This window comes from Hyalella azteca, unplaced genomic scaffold (assembly GCF_000764305.2).
Source record: "Hyalella azteca isolate HAZT.00-mixed unplaced genomic scaffold, Hazt_2.0.2 contig8861, whole genome shotgun sequence".
Classification (NCBI taxonomy): domain Eukaryota; kingdom Metazoa; phylum Arthropoda; class Malacostraca; order Amphipoda; family Hyalellidae; genus Hyalella; species Hyalella azteca.
Genome location: NW_025938944.1, coordinates 182,480 through 199,172, shown reverse-complemented (window position 1 = coordinate 199,172; position 16,693 = coordinate 182,480). Strand labels below are relative to the sequence as shown.

At 38.6% G+C, this 16,693-nt stretch overlaps 1 protein-coding gene across 1 annotated transcript in view; it reads right to left on the bottom strand.

Moving 5' to 3' along the window:
• Window positions 1–3,404: 3,404 nt before the first annotated feature.
• LOC108678227 (netrin-1-like) overlaps window positions 3,405–16,693 on the bottom strand; it is a 33,488-nt gene continuing 20,199 nt past the window's right edge. The window contains exons 3-8 of the mRNA XM_018166592.2: window positions 9,310–9,459; window positions 6,789–6,950; window positions 6,307–6,384; window positions 5,764–5,938; window positions 4,990–5,142; window positions 3,405–4,499 (exon numbers count right to left, since the gene is read on the bottom strand). Of these exons, the coding sequence (XP_018022081.1) occupies window positions 4,481–4,499; window positions 4,990–5,142; window positions 5,764–5,938; window positions 6,307–6,384; window positions 6,789–6,950; window positions 9,310–9,459 (737 nt within the window). The 3' untranslated portion in view covers window positions 3,405–4,480. The remainder of the gene's footprint in view (window positions 4,500–4,989; window positions 5,143–5,763; window positions 5,939–6,306; window positions 6,385–6,788; window positions 6,951–9,309; window positions 9,460–16,693) is intronic.

Below are 16,693 nucleotides of genomic sequence, written 5' to 3'. Positions count from 1 at the left end.
CTGTTTCTGTACCTCTTATCCGAAAGCTTGAGAGATTAAACTCAAAAGATGTCCTCAATAAAACTTGCATTATTTTTAACCAAACATGTTTGAATGAAGAGCTCTACCCTAAATATACAAATTATTAGGATAAGTAAACAATATTTGTTGTACGATATATTTACAAGAGACTGGAGTGTGCACTCAATTCCATGGAAACGGAATAAAATTAAGATTAATATCTTGGCCTTCACCATCAGTTTCTTCAAATAAGAAGTGCAAGGAGCAACTTGTGGAACTTAGTTTTGAATATACTATTTATGCTTTTGTATGAGGTCAGACATCTTATACTTAACTTTTTGTTCTTGAAATTTGTCATATCTATAATCCTCATAAAAAGACGTATAGGCTTTTAAAGAACATTGATAATAATCATAGGAAATTAGTGGAAAGGCTGTACTTTGAACCGCGCTTGAGCGCTGTTTTGAGGACTAACACGAAATTCGAAAAACTGCAAGCAGATTTGAAAGTTAGAAGCTTGATAATATCATGTGCTATGTTGATAACTAGAAGCGAGGTAACTATTATAAAGCTTCCCTGCTTGTAAGCTTAAACATACTTCCAACGTTCAGAGACATATTTGAGAACAGATAAGACTGGCCGGCGAAATGAAAGTTTTGAATGATTCGTTTCAAAAGATTCAGATAGCTGGATGGCACTTTCAAGATTAGAATACAACTAGCAATCATTAGAACCAATAGCAACAATATGAGAAAATATCTCGCTTAGGGCTTACGACTACGCACTAAGAAATAACTCATTTTGTTCAAGCTTTTGTTCTCATAACGCCAGCATAGTTTCAGTTACGACAGATCCTGTAGTCTATAAGCACGAGCCTCAGCGTCAGACGATTTGAGAGTCAATTTATTTCTTAGAAAGTCCACAATTTTCCGCACAATAAAGGTAAGTAGTACATAGAATAAAATTAACTTATGCGGTAAAACATTTGGGATAAGATTATTCAATGTGAAATTAGGTATATTAATAAAACTCATCCGTATGTACAATATAAATATGATGTAACTTAGGAACTTGAAAAGTTTACAGCACGTTTTCCCCCATTTGGGACTCAATGCTTCTTCTAGCTTCGCAAAGGTCCGCGGAAATTTGAATTAAAGGACTGTACACTTACGGAATATCTGAATAACTCGTGACACATTGTAATTTAATAAGTGTAAAAAAGAAATTGTTCCAACAAAAGAGGAACAGCAAAATAAGTCGCTTCCCATAAAATGAAGGCTGTGTTGGAATAGCGGTTCAAGACGAGTGTATCTAAGCCAGCGGTTCCAAACCTATTTGTGATTGATTATCAACTGAAGGTCAGATGGGTTCACCGCGTACCTCTAATACTACATATTAGCTGCTAATATGAATTACTAATTGCTTCTAATATAATATTTTTATCTTCAAAACGCTGATAATTAGCGCATTAAGTGAACCTGCTGCTTGAATGTAACGGTGGGCCTTTGAGACCTGGAGGGTGGGGAGTGGCATGAGCTGCTAATTGCTTCCAAGTTATCTCGTCTCAAAAGAGGAACACTTTTATGAAATGTATATTATAAACCAAATATTTTCACGACCCAAAATATATTCATGTATGGTTAGGGGTATTCACCCAACCATACGAACGTTCCCTAACCACATTTTGGGGGACCTACAGATCATCGTTACGATCAAACTAGGGATCTGAACGAAGTGTTGACTGCACCTGCACACCTCGAAAGACTCTGATGTATGAATACCTGTTCTGGTGTGAAATGAGCCATGCGGTACATTCATGATAGGATGCATAACACTACTCGATGCTAGATTAGTGCGATGGGCAGGGCCGGGTGGCCCAGTGGCTACAGTTCAGAGTACCGAGATTGGCGCAGAGAGGTGCGGGTTCGATCCCAGCTCTGTGCGCCAGTTTCTGGTCAGAATCGGCAAGGAAGCCGGGCGGTTAAGCACAGCAGAATTGTAGCAGTGAGTTGCAAGTTCGAAACCGCAAAATGCTGTGAATGTTCTGCGATGTTAAGAATCGGCGACAGTCCTACGACCTACTAAACGCTGAAACCGCTATTATTCATTATTATTATTATTGACGGCATCACACTCCCAATGCTAGAGAGCATCACACTCCCCATGCTAAAGTGCATTACACTCCCAAAGCTCCGAACACCGTATGATGACACCGAATAGTTAGAAAACAGTTTCTCAAAGGATCAACTTTAAGTTAATGGTGGAACCTGTCAGTTGAGATGTGATTAGGTGATTTGCTACCTGGTGGTGCAAAGTTACTATTGTGTCCAGGAGTTTTTGTTTTAATTGCTTCATTGCCAGAGTACAACTATCAAACTTGCTTCCAATCATCTGGAGTAAATAGTCTTAATAAAAGTTCGTTATTTAAAGCTTGCCGCAGGTGCGCTCATGAGAGGAAACTTCTAAGTGCATTGAACTGAACGAACATTGCACATCTAGTTCAAGGATATTAACCCAACAGATATTTACAATTAAGTAAGGGAGAGCTCAAGTATTTGTTACGACTCGATTCTAATATTGCTTACGTTGAAGAGAAACGTGGTGGGTGCAGGACTAAGAGCTTTACATGCGCAACTATTCTACAAAGCTCTCTACTAAAGGGGTTTTGCGTACAAGAGCTACGCTATATTGTATTGTAATACTATCAGGAGTATTATGTAAGACGACGGACATCTTTGACTGGACGACTTAAATAGTACAATTAAAGCCATAAGACTAACTACTAAGATATTAGCCGAGCAGGAGCAGTTCAGCCACGCCCGACATCGTGTGTCGAGCGGTTGTGACGCGCCACGGCAAAGCAGCGGACATCGAAACAATCTTTACTGGACTAACATCGTCAGCTGTGGTGCGATACATTTCGTTGCAGAATAATGAGTGGATCACAAGTAGAATAGTTCCGTAGAATACGGCAAAACTAACAAAGAACTATAAAAAGGCTGTAAACTAAAATAGTCATGTACTTTTAAAGGTTGTTTGTGCAATATACACATCATTAATTAGTTTTCGTGTCCTGTAACTTTCCCACCATTTCTGTTTTGAATTCACAAATATGGCACGAGTTTAGCGGTCAAGTCCGACATATGCGATGGGATATGATATTGCTATGGCAGCTTGAGACATTCACAGAACGGGGCTAATTTAAGCAAAATCTTTAGATCAAGAATTCGAGTGTTTATGAAAGTAATACAGTGAAAAATCAATGCGCATAAATAGAAGGCGACGACACAAATTATTATAATTTTTACTGAAGTGCATGCTACGTTACATATACTTCAATAAAAGCTACGTTGATTGCACAACATCAAGTTATTGCCTCTAATAAGCGAGGCAGGTTAAAAAATCAGCATTAAAGAAAAAATATTTACACCATCTAAATGATCAAGAACACGTACATTGGTTACGACAAGATTTTATACAATAAACGTAAGTTGAAAACTTTTTAGAAGGCGGCCTGTGGAGCCTCGTAGGAGATATGTAGGAGATTCGGAGCCTCATAGGAGATTTTGAAGTCAAATACTTCCTTATATGGCCTTAGAAAACAAGGCTATGGAATGGCCTTCATTTCTTATTTCGTATAATAAAATTTAATCACGTCATGAATGAATACGAATATTGAACAAACCGAGCAAACTTTTACTTTTTAGGCTCTTTAAAGTGGTCATTTGAAGGTATTGACCGTCAATTCTTTTGCAATGCCTGAATAACCAGGGTTACTAATTAACGATCAACTGATTTTATTAACAAATGTATAAATGTTAGCAATGGGAATGCTGAAGTAATTTCGAAACACGGTGCTTGAATTGACGCACCAGGCTTGCAAAGACGACAAAGGGAAGACGCGTCTTACTACAACGTCGAAAGTTTTTAGCTCTTCATTTGGCATAAGGTCCCACATACATACGCGAAGAAACTCTGATGCTCGGTAACGAATTCTTCCACTATAAAGTTCATTGTCGATCTTGATGGCCGGGCACTAGAATGTCAAGATTTATTTTCTGTTCAGTTAAAGAAATTTCCAAACAGCGTACCGCGTCATGCCAGCCATATTTCAACGAGATACATGAGCTTGCTTCGCTCCTAATAACTGTTTACCCGTCACTGAGCCGTATAACCATTCGTTGTACGGCTTGTAGGGCAGAAAGAGGATACATTACATTTTGCAGGGGAGCGTCGTGACATAGCTTGGTGCGATTAATTTTGTATGCGTTTTGGAAGTTTTTGAACAGTTTTGCTCGACTTATCAATCTATTACTCAAATTATTATTGATATTAACGGTCAAAAGGCTAACGAACTACTGCAGTTTCATCGAAGAAAATACTTCCCTTTTCTCTGAGGTAAATGCCCTTCCTCGAATGAGAAACTGCAGAATGATCGGCCAACAATGATGCCACTTTTTTTGGTCTGACACCTCAGTGACTACCGGCGATCGTCCCTGCTAAAAAAAAAAATTGACTGAGAGCTCAATATATTATTTTCACAAAGATATCTTTATATTTTGTCTTAACAATATGTCCAATATTATTAAAATTTGCTGATCGTCGCAACCGGTGGAAATTTTTTATCATACATTCTCCAAAAATAGAATTTGTACTCGAATGAGAGAAAAAATAGCACATTTAAAATGGTGTGAATTAAGACTAATTAAAGAGCGAGAATAAAGACCACTTGTCTTCTTAGTGATAATTAATATGCTTTTGGTAGCGACCGACGTCAAAAACGTTCGAATGCATAATCGCGCGATGAAAATCAGCGTTGCCGGTCTCAATTACAGATACTGAGCTAAAAGATGATAGAGATTAAGGTTGTTTTATGCCAGGGTTTGTTCAGTACCTGTCACGGCATTTGGCTGTCGGTCTCAATTACAGATACTGAGCTAAAAGATGATAGAGATTAAGGTTTGTTTTATGCCAGGGTTTGTTCAGTACCTGTCACGGCATTTGGCTTGCGATGCTTTCTTGTCAAGACGGCGCATGCGCAGAGTCCACGAGTTGCGCCACTCCAGCACAATGCTGCGCTGGTTCACCACCAGGCCCGGTCTCGGGGCTCGCCCGCTTTGCTTGCCCAGGATCAGGTACTCACTGCACATACATGGTCAATGTGGTATGGTCACGGTCATAAACATCGAACATGATACTGTACCAAATTGTGGTCGCTTTGCTTGCCCAGGATCAGGTACTCACTGCACATACATGGTCAATGTGGTATGGTCACGGTCATAAACATCGAACATGATACTGTACCAAATTGTGGTCGCTTTGCTTGCCCAGGATCAGGTACTCACTGCACACACACGGTCATTGTGGTATGATCACGGTCATAAACCTTGAACATAATACTGAACCAAATTGCGGTCATATGACAGAATGTATGAAAACGTAGCCGTAAATTCATTAAATACCATGGTTTTAATGATTACTACAAAACAAGTTTTCTGTTCTAAAACCGCAAGTTACACCAATTCTAGAAAAATGTGATAAAAACTAAAGAAATGCCCAAAATAGTATATGGAAAAAATGCAGCAAGAAGTGATTTATAGCTGCATTTTAAATGATTTGATCTAAATACGCAATGTTTATGATTAAATTCCTGAAATTATCTGCTCTGTTGAAGTGATTTATAGTTGCATTTTAAATGATTTGATCTAAACACGCATTGTTTATGATTACATTTCTGAAATTCACAGCGAAACACTTGCAAACCTGCCGATCTTGAGCTTAGGACACTTGCAGGCGAGGTCGGCATTCTTCACCCAGAGCTGCTCGACGCCGCGGCGCACGCGGACGCTGCGTGTCCGCTTAAACACGTTGCGGATCTGAAGATCAAAGCGCGTGTACTCCGGACCAACCTCGCTGTTGGTGACGTAGCCCAGCACCGCTGCACACCGCACACAACGTCTCATGTCGTGCGTGCGACCATTCAAGTTTTTACTGAGTAACTATTTCAGGTTATAAACAAAAAATATTAAAGTTAATACAGCTTCTATCGGCTGCACACCACACACAACATCTCATGTCGTGCATGCGACCATTCAAGTTTACTGGTTAACTATTTCGAGTTAAGTGACGGCGTTACAAACTAAGGTTACACTAACTAACTAACACTAACTAAAGTTACAAACAAAAAATATTGAAGTTAATGCAGCTTCTGTCATACTACACGAATACTGACTTTATAAATGTTCAGTATATAGATAAAAAGGCAGTATATATGTATGACATTCCTGACCGTGATCTTGGGCATACCATAGTCGCGACGGCAGTATTTTTGTACGGTGATTCTCCTGCGACCAACTTTGCATTTCCCACAGCCAGCTTGGTCTCCTGCAACGGACAATATTTGAAGCCATGATTGTTAAACCGTACGGAAAATATCCTTGCAAACAAAGAATGCTGAAACATGTTGCAAGGGGAATATTTTCACGAAAGCTGAGCCATATAGGAGGACTTATTCTTCAATCAATATAAAATATATGATGAAAAATAAACTACGAAGCGCGACTAATTGACTTTCTTTACACCCATAACGAATATCACGGCGTTCATTCGTTTTCGTTTCTCCGTTTCACATTTTTTAATATTAACACATGCTTCCACTCTCACATATTTTGCTAAAAGTTCCTCCCTCGAGTGCTGCACTCTCCTTTAAATTTGATCTTGAACTCGAAATTAAAAGAAAAACCTCAAGAACTTTAATTAAAGTGATAAACCTCATAGAGTTAAGTTACCAGCATAAGAGTATGCGTGGCGAGCGTTGACGTCGTTGTGGGAGTAGTGGGAGGTGGAGGGGTCGGGGTGTGGGGGAGCGGACCTCTGCACCCCGTACCCCGGGGGGCGCTGGGAGTTGGGGTCCACGGGGCTCGGCAACGCTGGGGACGCATCCGGAATTTCTGAAACATTCCGATGCCCTCAGATTACGATGTACAATTTCCTAATAATAATATGAATAAAATAATAAAATTAAATAATATTTATAATTGATTCATGCCAGGACAGATAAAAAATAACTTCCAAAACGTGTTTTCCTTGAAAAGGCAATGGAAAAAGGAAATAGATTATATTTTTAGTTAAAATATTACACGACAATCTAACTAATAACTATAACATTTCCTGCAACAAATTTTAGAACAACTTTGAAACAACTCAACTGAAAGAACAATCAAGTTAGTACAACTAAAGCAGTTGCAACGTGAAAGAAACCATAGTTCACGCTTTTTCGTTCTATCTCATGGTTAAACAAAGAATATAACGGCCCTTTTTCCATAATTAAATGTATTCACTATTGAAGAACGACAACAGAAATCTTCATAAAGCGTCTTATAGAGCCTGATCTTGAACAGAACAGGAACTTTCAAGGAGTGAAATATACGTAAAATATACAACCCAATACCGAATTTTGTCTATTGGAAGGAAGAAAAAAATTACCGCTACTCCCAGCAAAAATCTATCTAATCAGAGGTGGTGTTTGCGGAGGCAGGAGCCTGGGGCGAGGTACTTGACTCAGGGAGGGCTCTCTCCGCAGATTTCTCTAGAGATTTTCCCGTCTCGGAAATGACGCATCATTCTCTACACACGAGAAGAATGATCACGCTACCTCCTGCAATCAGTCAGCTTCGTGACTGGTCGGAAAAAAAGTTTGTAGCCAAGATACTTTATGGGGAGGAAAGTAATTTGGCGCACATGGCAGCAATATTTTAATTTAATGATTCGCGGGTACGCTCTTTAATTTAGAAATGGGCGGTAAAACGGATTATGTTCAATAGTGCAATTTTTAGCGCATTTTCTCATTTATGGAAAAAATGTACTATTGTGCTCGCCATGTCCGTCTGTCTGTCTGTCCGTCCGTGACCTTAAGTTTTCGTCGACGAGAAAATGCGCTCTCTGTCAGACTGTCACTCACTGCAGTGAGTACTGAGTTACATTTTTGGTTAATTTCGTAGAACTTCTTTAATAAGCTGATGCTATAATCTGAGAAGATAAAGCAACTAACAAGTCTTACAGAGTTCCAGGCCGAATCTGCGGGATCAATAAATTTGGAAGGAAAATCAATACGATCTGTGCGGCATCAATGATAACCAACCCCCGAAGTCGTTAGATCAAACATAACTGAATTATAGGTAAGCTTGGTCTTATGATGATATGAGATCAAATTTGATCTGCATGGTCGTGGAGTGAAAACGAGTTTGTGCGGCAGCGATTATGTAATCCTAATTTGTTATTTCAGAGGAACAAAATCTTTGGCTTTTTGTAGGAGAGATTGTAGGATTTTATAGACCTTAGTCGTCAAGCAAAGTCGGCAATGATATAATTTGAATCGAGATATTTTTCATCACGGCTAAGTCTATGGTCTACCGACATTAATTAAGCTGGAGGTAGGATACTCGAGTGAAGCAGAGCCACTGGCGTTAAATGTAAATTCATACAATATTTTCTCATTAACTGCGCAGTTCTGCGTTCTGTTGACCTGTTGTTACGCTGTTGACCTGGGGTAAATTTTGAACCTATTCACATTAACTATTTAATTATTGTGATCTCAAAATTTTCAAATCTTGTTCTAACTAGACTGTCAATGTGACGTTACCTAACGCGTGAGTGGTGATTCAATCATAGTGACTGATAAGCTTCTGTAATATTCAGAACTTGAATTTATTATCGATTTTGTGGTTATAAGTGCTTTGTATATAGGCTGCGTAATACTGGTATTTACTCCGTTGGTATATGCTGGTGTATTTCAGTCAGGTACAGGATTTACATCTTCCGTCGACTTAATTTAAACGAAATGATTGATGGCCAACCAATGTTATTGTAAATGGAAACACCCGTCCATCCTAACAGATACGGAATGAACCCTACGTAATTATTTTCGCACAATATGAAAATTTACCTAATTTTTAATGTTGATTCCATCTATCACAATGATAGTAAATTTTGGTTTATTTTCACGATCTGAAATATGAACGCTAATTATTTTATTTGAATATTTACTCGTTAATATGCAATTAAAAGAGGTTTGTTGGTGTGAAAGAATAATTATATTAATGAAGTTCGAGAAGTGAAAATATCTTAGATGATTACTGGCCCCATAAGATTCAGCACAAATATTATATGGTTCTGCAATTTACGGCATTCCTATTCGTATCTGATTAAGCCAATTTGCACTATCCAGTCGTAGTGCTCTTGTTGGTGATCTTGCACTGGTGGCGCAACAAAATACAATAAGCAAGTTTCATTGAACACCAGAGAAAATACCATTGTAAAGAGTGACAGTAGGTGCGATGCTAATGTAGCCAGCCGCACACCTGTTGCACGACTGTCCAGTCACTCCATCCTTGCACGTGCACTGGCCGGTGGTTTGGTTGCAGGTGCGACCTGCCGCTCCCACAGGGTGGCAGTTGCAGGCTGCAGGACAAGATGGATATTTAGTAATACCTAAGAAACACCAAGTATACCCTAAGATCTAAGAAACTCCAGCATGTCCTAAGAAATACCAGTATGGCCTAGGAAACACCATTAAGAAAGTATTATGAGTGAACAGTAGCTTCTCTATGCAGCAATAAGTTTAGGACTATCAAATAATGAGATTTCGAAAAGGCGATGCGGGAAAGCTAAATTGCTTTGATTCTTCATTCGCCTCCGATGACTCGGATGGGAGCGGCAAAAATTTCGAGTAGCTGAGTGAGCTTTGCTCGAGTTGGGAGTAGGTATATAGGATCAAGTTTTAACAAATTACTCAAACTTATTTATAAATACAAGGACGATACACTGTCATGGAAGAGTCATATATATATATACCTATTTTCATGAATACGTAATTCTTTGAAAAAGACAATCAATTTCAATATTTTTATGTAACGAATGAGTCATAAAACACAGAATATTTTATAACGAATGCCAGTAAATATAATTTAGTTTTCCTCTCATTTTAGTCAAGTATCTGTGCCATTATCTTTAATTTAATTTGTAACATTTTATAAGTTTAATAGACATTCTTTACTTTACGCTTCCACATGAAAGTTCCGCTTCATCAAAACGGTCACATGCCCGATATTTTTTCTCGAGCACTTAGTGTTTTCTTCAATAAATAAATCATAGCTGGTTACATGCAAACTTTATAGCGAACGTTAACTGCAAGTACCTGCTTAGTGAAATTGTCCGATGTGCATAATCGAAAATTATTTAATTACAAATTTCTCCATTCATTTCCATTAATTTGAAATAAATTTATGTGATTACTCAAATACATTGAAGCTCAATACATTTTTACTACTAATTTAGTTATATAGTTTGGCAATCGATTTAAATCGCTCAAAAGTTAAAATTCAAGTTCGTAAAGGTTCCAGCTTTCTTAATGGGCTGGCGAAAATATCTAGTTAATCAACTCTACAAAATTTCGATATCGATCGACGCTCGCCTTCGAGAAAGCCATTCGATAATGCATTGAAAGTAATTAAGAAATGAATCTGTAGAGTTTTAGCTTTACCGCTTTTTACAGAGCAACCAACGTCAAATAAAGGAAAGTTACATGCCGGCAGCAGACCATTCAAGAAAAAATAAATTAAAAATAATTATATGAATAAAATGACTTTATTTCTCAAAATAACGATGAGACATGTATTTCAAATTGAAAAAAATGCTATAGGCTACCACAATTCAAGACTACAGCAATCACGAAGAAAGATTTCCCTATCTTCACTTTTCAACTAAATTAATGACATTGCATGACCCTAGCAAATGTACCGTAGCTGTAAATCAACCAATAATTTGCAATCATCAATCATGCAGTAAAGAACACGGGCACAAACAACGGTATTTTTTTAATATTCAGAATTTCTCAAGAAAACCAAGTTTGACTCAGGCCGAAAAAGAAGACCGAATTTTCAATGTAGAAGTTCGCTCAAGCAATAGGCAGGAATTTTGAACATTAGAACTTGCATCAAAAGTTAAGGACCACCAGAAAGAAGAAGGCTGAAAGCGAATAGCGTGTCGCTGCGGAAACCTGACGCTGGCCAAACGCGAAATGTTAACAATTTTTGTCGGAGCTCTGGAGACTAAAAAATACCGAGCTGGGAAAAAGGCTAAATTGTTCGTGCCAAAGAATTCCGTGAACAGAATGGTTAGCAGGAATTGTGGGTAAAGCCAAAGATTTTGAACTACCACCTACTTGCCTGAATTGGTTATTTATTTCGAATTAGATATTTGAGAACGATATGACTTCATACGACACAAGTTGAGAGTATCTACAGATGGACTAATCGTCAAAATGATGGCCGGACAGAAATTATTGAATGATAGGTAATCAATAATGAACTCGCTCTTCATTCACGAGGGAATCTCCGGGATCGTTCAGAAGCACAGTAAAAATGAGAGAAATTCGTTCGTTCCCGGTTTTAAAAACTTTGGTTTAAAATAGAAGTCAGCAGCTCAGAGGAAGCCCTCGTAATGTTAATAAGCCTGCAATAAATATTATTACAGGCTTATTAACAATAAGCCTAAGCCGATAAAATAATTGAAGAAGACAAAAGTTAGGGGACTAGTACCACAAAATGAATACTGAAGATTTCCTCTGGCTACGAACTATAAAAACATATTTAACTTAAAAGTTTTCAGTATTTATTTTTAGAATTCCAGTATCTCAAAATTCTTCGGATTCGTCAGAAAGATATTGTGCTTAATGACACTAACAAAATTTAAGGTATGCTTCAGACTCTGCAGCATATTCGCTATAGAAGCGCTTGTTGTTACGCACATAATTTGATTAACAGCGAGGCGCGTTACAAAACTCAAATATTTACGTTAAGCTATTATTTAAAGTAAGCTAAACGTAAGCTTCAGCTTCGTTCAATTCTAAGTACATGGTTTATTTCCTCACTGCAGCAGTGAAATATTTTCGGCGAGTTAGAAGTAATTAATTGAAGATCGAACATTTTATTTTTACTCATTGGCATGTAACATAAGCTGAACTTGATGCACTTTTTGATCCAAAAGAGATGATAAATGAGGGGAAACAAGGAAAGTAGACAGGACTCGTTCGATGTTATTTCAGCAATCGTATTCTAATGTTGCACGAGAACACAAATTAGACTTTCTTCGCTTACCAGACACATAATTATGATAAATTAAAAATTAAATATCAGTTAATATGATTCCTTCTATGACCGAATCGACTGAAATAATAAGGGCAACACGCATTATTGTCTGCAACCAACGACGTCGTCTAGCGACACTTAATTTAATCTTAGAGCCAACCTACAGTTTTCCTTGGCCCATGTTTGCAATGAAGTTTCTAAAGCAATTTAGACGAGGATCTTTCTTAAACCACTTTATCCCTTCTTGAAAGTTTGAGGGAAAGTTTCAAGGATCGGAGAATGGGATTTGACGCGCTTAATGAGAGCCAGTGAGTGCTCAGTAAAACTCTCACGCATTTATGGTTGTTTCAGAATGACTTAGCCGCTTCCAATTTTCTGCGGAATAGAGCACCTCGAGATGTGAGCGTTCTGACCCAAAACTATGTACTAAATTAGTAAATTAGTTATTATAAATCAGTAAGTAATTTTATTTATACAGTCAAACTCAGCCTCAGGAATTATTTTATGCCTCTAAGGCACTATAATATAATATAGAAGAAAAAAGTAGAGTCCGTAGTCTCCATGTAAAGGTCAGCATTTCTTATGCACTGAATGTCAATTGAAACAACTAAGTTTGGGGGAAAGGTAGCGAAAGAACGGAAAATCTTTTAATTCGATGTTAAAAAAACACAACGGCCTCGTCACGAGACAGAAAGACGAGAAAATAAGAATTTCTATACTATGCTTCTGACTCAAAAAGTAACTGATGCCAGGTCAAACAGAATGCATCAGTCACAAGGGCTCATACCTATGGAGCTCAACGACAGATATTGCTCAGGCCAATTAGAGACTAGCTGCCGTGAAGCGTAACTTTGGGCAGTCTAATATATAGCGTTCAGTTCATCCTCCTTGCACATTCTGGGCGCTACGAGCCTGTCCAACCGACACATTAAAAAATCTACTGACACGAGGGCGCTACTGATAAAATCAAATTCTACTTCTTGTGGTGCACATAAAAGAATTTGAAAAGTCTTTACTAGGAATTACTGAAAAAGGAAAATAATTGAAAAAAGGAAATAATTGAAAAAGGGAAAAAATCAACAACATTCGCCTATATCCAGTTCACATGAACTGTTTCCAATATACGCGCAGATCGCAGAATTACGGTTTGGCTGCGCTCCAGGAGAACATGAACGATGCGTCTCATTGCAGCGAACTTTTCCTTCCCTGGCGTCGCGTCTAATTAGACTCCAAATGAAAGCGACGGGTCCAAGCAACGCTCGCTGCTCACAGGAATTAATTACGACCGGAACGACAGGTCACGCCACTTGCAGCCTCTGCGACAGAATCTTATACCCGAGTAGCATTCAGCAGTGAAAAAAATAAAGAATTTGTGTTCAATCCTTGTAGGCCTAGCCTATGTTAAAAATTTCCCTCTGCTAATTTAATTCGAGGGAGCTTATGCTTTTTTCGACGTCATGCATTTGAAATTCTACTAACCTTTTTCAGCAACCTAAAAGATGTATGTAAATTAAAGAAAAATCTCATGTCAACTGAAATTGTTGCTGGCGTGCTGGAGTGCTAGAATTAAATTCCGTTTATCTCTTTTAATAATGGGTTCTACATGAACATTGCAACATTAATCTCGTTTTTGCTACGTATGTCAAAATTTGGAAATTTTTTATGAAGGAAATTATGTTTTTGAAGTTATATTCAAAAATTTATACTACAGTAGAATTTGATTTATCTTCGGTGTTACAAAATAGAACGTAATCTGTTTCATGAAATGAGATGGAAGGCTTTTGTCTATTACTGTCCTGGAGATTATATTACTGTCCTTATATATTATTGTCCTGGAGCAGCACGTTGTCGCTGTTATCGCGGTCATGGGTTGAGGTACAGTGGACAATTTATTACAAAGCAATTCATTGTTATGCAGCGTCACTTTTCTATGGTAATGTCATAGCCAATTCTACTAATACATTACGCTTTCATTTCCAGAATGTTAAAAGTTTCTATGTTCAAGTATTTTCATGTTATCGGAACTTTGATAATCACGCAATTGCAGAAATTTCGTTCACATCTTCAAAATACGCGGTATTTTGCTGATATTTTAAATCAGTGATTTCAATTGATTGATTGCAGAACATGGTGAGAACTTGGCGCCGCACACTATTTTCGATGTTATCAGCAAAACGAGCCTACATGTGACTTCGCCTCCCCTCCTTTTTCTTCCATCAGTCACCCTAAAAAACTGGTCTACCAGTGCACATAGGATAATGTATTTTTGTGGTCCTTTAAAAATATCGTCTGGTAAGAGCCTACACATGAATTATTAAATATTACTCAGAGTCAATATCTTAAAAATGTTAGACGAGGATCCATTGCGCTCTTCACCTTCTTAATAACCGATTCTTTATTAACGGTTTGTTACATCGCCTCGAAGAGATGACCTCACCATCTTTATTTCCTCGACGAAGCACGACCCTACATGGAGGCATACCTTGCGTTTTCTTCTCGAACGTCCCCGATGGGTCTGCCACCAATAAATTGACCGTAGCCCTCGGCAAATCCTCCATCATACTTTACCCACGACACTCATCACTCACGTACGCATATTTATGCTATGAACTACAACGTACTCATACCACTGGACAAAATCCTACGAGTCAATCAGGATACCCACTACTCGTTCTCCCTTTACGTCGAGCCAACTGCCACAAATGCGACAGGCACCATGCGGATCCTAAAAGTCATGACCAGCAGCAACTGGAACTTCTTAAAGAAAATCATTGTTACCTACAGGACCACCACGCGCTCAACCCTAAACTACGCGACCTACATCTGGCACATTGCAGTCTTCGCAAGCCTACACGCTATTCAGAATTCTGCTTTGAGGTTAGCCGCAGGATTGCTCAAGTCACTTCAATAGATTAGATTCATACTGAATCAGTAGTTCATTCCCTGTCTGCCAACCTGAACCACTTGCTCCTCTACCGAACCTTTCACATCGTTGTTGTTTCTTCCAGAAAAAGAGACTTATGAAGGAAACCATGAGGTCTAGAGTTTGGCCAGTTCGTGGCCCCCCTCCCCAAAGGACAGCATCATGTCCTCAAACTCTTTCGAGACTCTCCGCGTGGAGGTTTCCACCCGCATTATGTATACGAGTATAACACGTGCGAGGTTTGGTCAGAAATGGTGCTGCAGTTCGGGCTAAAAATACCAAGTAACTAACGGGAGAATATTATCAAATATAAATACCAAGAAAAACGGAAGCCTGAAATATTGTAAACTTGTTACGAGTTTTCCGGTGGTGGAACAACAAGAGGACGAATATGTACTTTTTAACCACGGAAATACAAGGAGGAGTCCTAATTTAAAAAAAATTGAATCCTACTGGAAATTAGAAAAGAGCTGAAAAGCGTACGAAAGTAATTTATAAAACGTTTTTTGATCTTTCAAGGATTTTGAGTGATGAGCTCACCCCGCTTATATGTTAATCACCACTTCAGGGTCCGCCATATCTATGGCAACGCATGTTTTTTGTTATTTCTCACTGAAACAAACAGGTGCATACTTTTTTGATTGGATGTGCTAGTAGCCAAGAATTACCTAAACAATTCTCAGACATATTTATTCAATATGACCACCCTTATTTTTACTGACGGCCTCCAATCTACGCGGGAAAGCTTCACAGGAGACACGCAGCATTTCTTGAGGGATAAGGTCCCTTTCTCGTGTCAATTTAGACTTCAAATTATCCAAAGAATCATGAGGTGTTCTGCAGACCCTACTCTCTAAAATAGCCCACACAGAAGAGTCGAGAGGATTCAAATCAGGGCTTCATGAGGGCCATTCATTTTTGCAAATGAAAGCTGGGATGTGACCCTGAATCCAGTTTTGGGTCGTGTTTGAGCCATGTGATGGGCAGAGTCTTGTTGAAAACTCCATGGTGAGCCGTTGAAGTGTTTACGGGCCCAAGGTAACAACACAGCTTCCAAGATGTCCGAAATGTTTCGCTGACTGTTAAATTTCACTCCTGAGGGGACAAAAACGAGTGGGGACCTCCCAGTGGCGGTTACCGCGGCCCAAACCATCACGGACAGGGGATTTTGACGTAGTGTTGCTGTTCTGGTTGCCACAGATCCATCCCGACTTCAAACTCTGTCATTTTGGCGGTTAACGCTTTGTTCAATGTCATTTTTTTTCTCGTCACTGAACATCAAGTTGGGCAGCGTGCCATCCTCAAATACTTTTACCACCTTCCACACAGTTCACGACGAATTTGGAGCTTTTTTGCAATGACTGAATTACTCTCGCCCTTTTCATGAAGGGTTACAATTGCATTTCTATCTACTGCCATAAGTAATAGTAAATTTAGACACCTTAGACATCTGCAATATAAAATAGATGAATTAATAGATGATATTAAGCTTCATTATAAAAGAAAAGTCTCCTAGAAACCAATTTATTTTTATATAGCAAACATCCGTTGCCATAAATATGGCGGACCCTGTAGTGACGAACCTAAGGACTCGAAATACGAATGATTTATGAAACCCCGAACA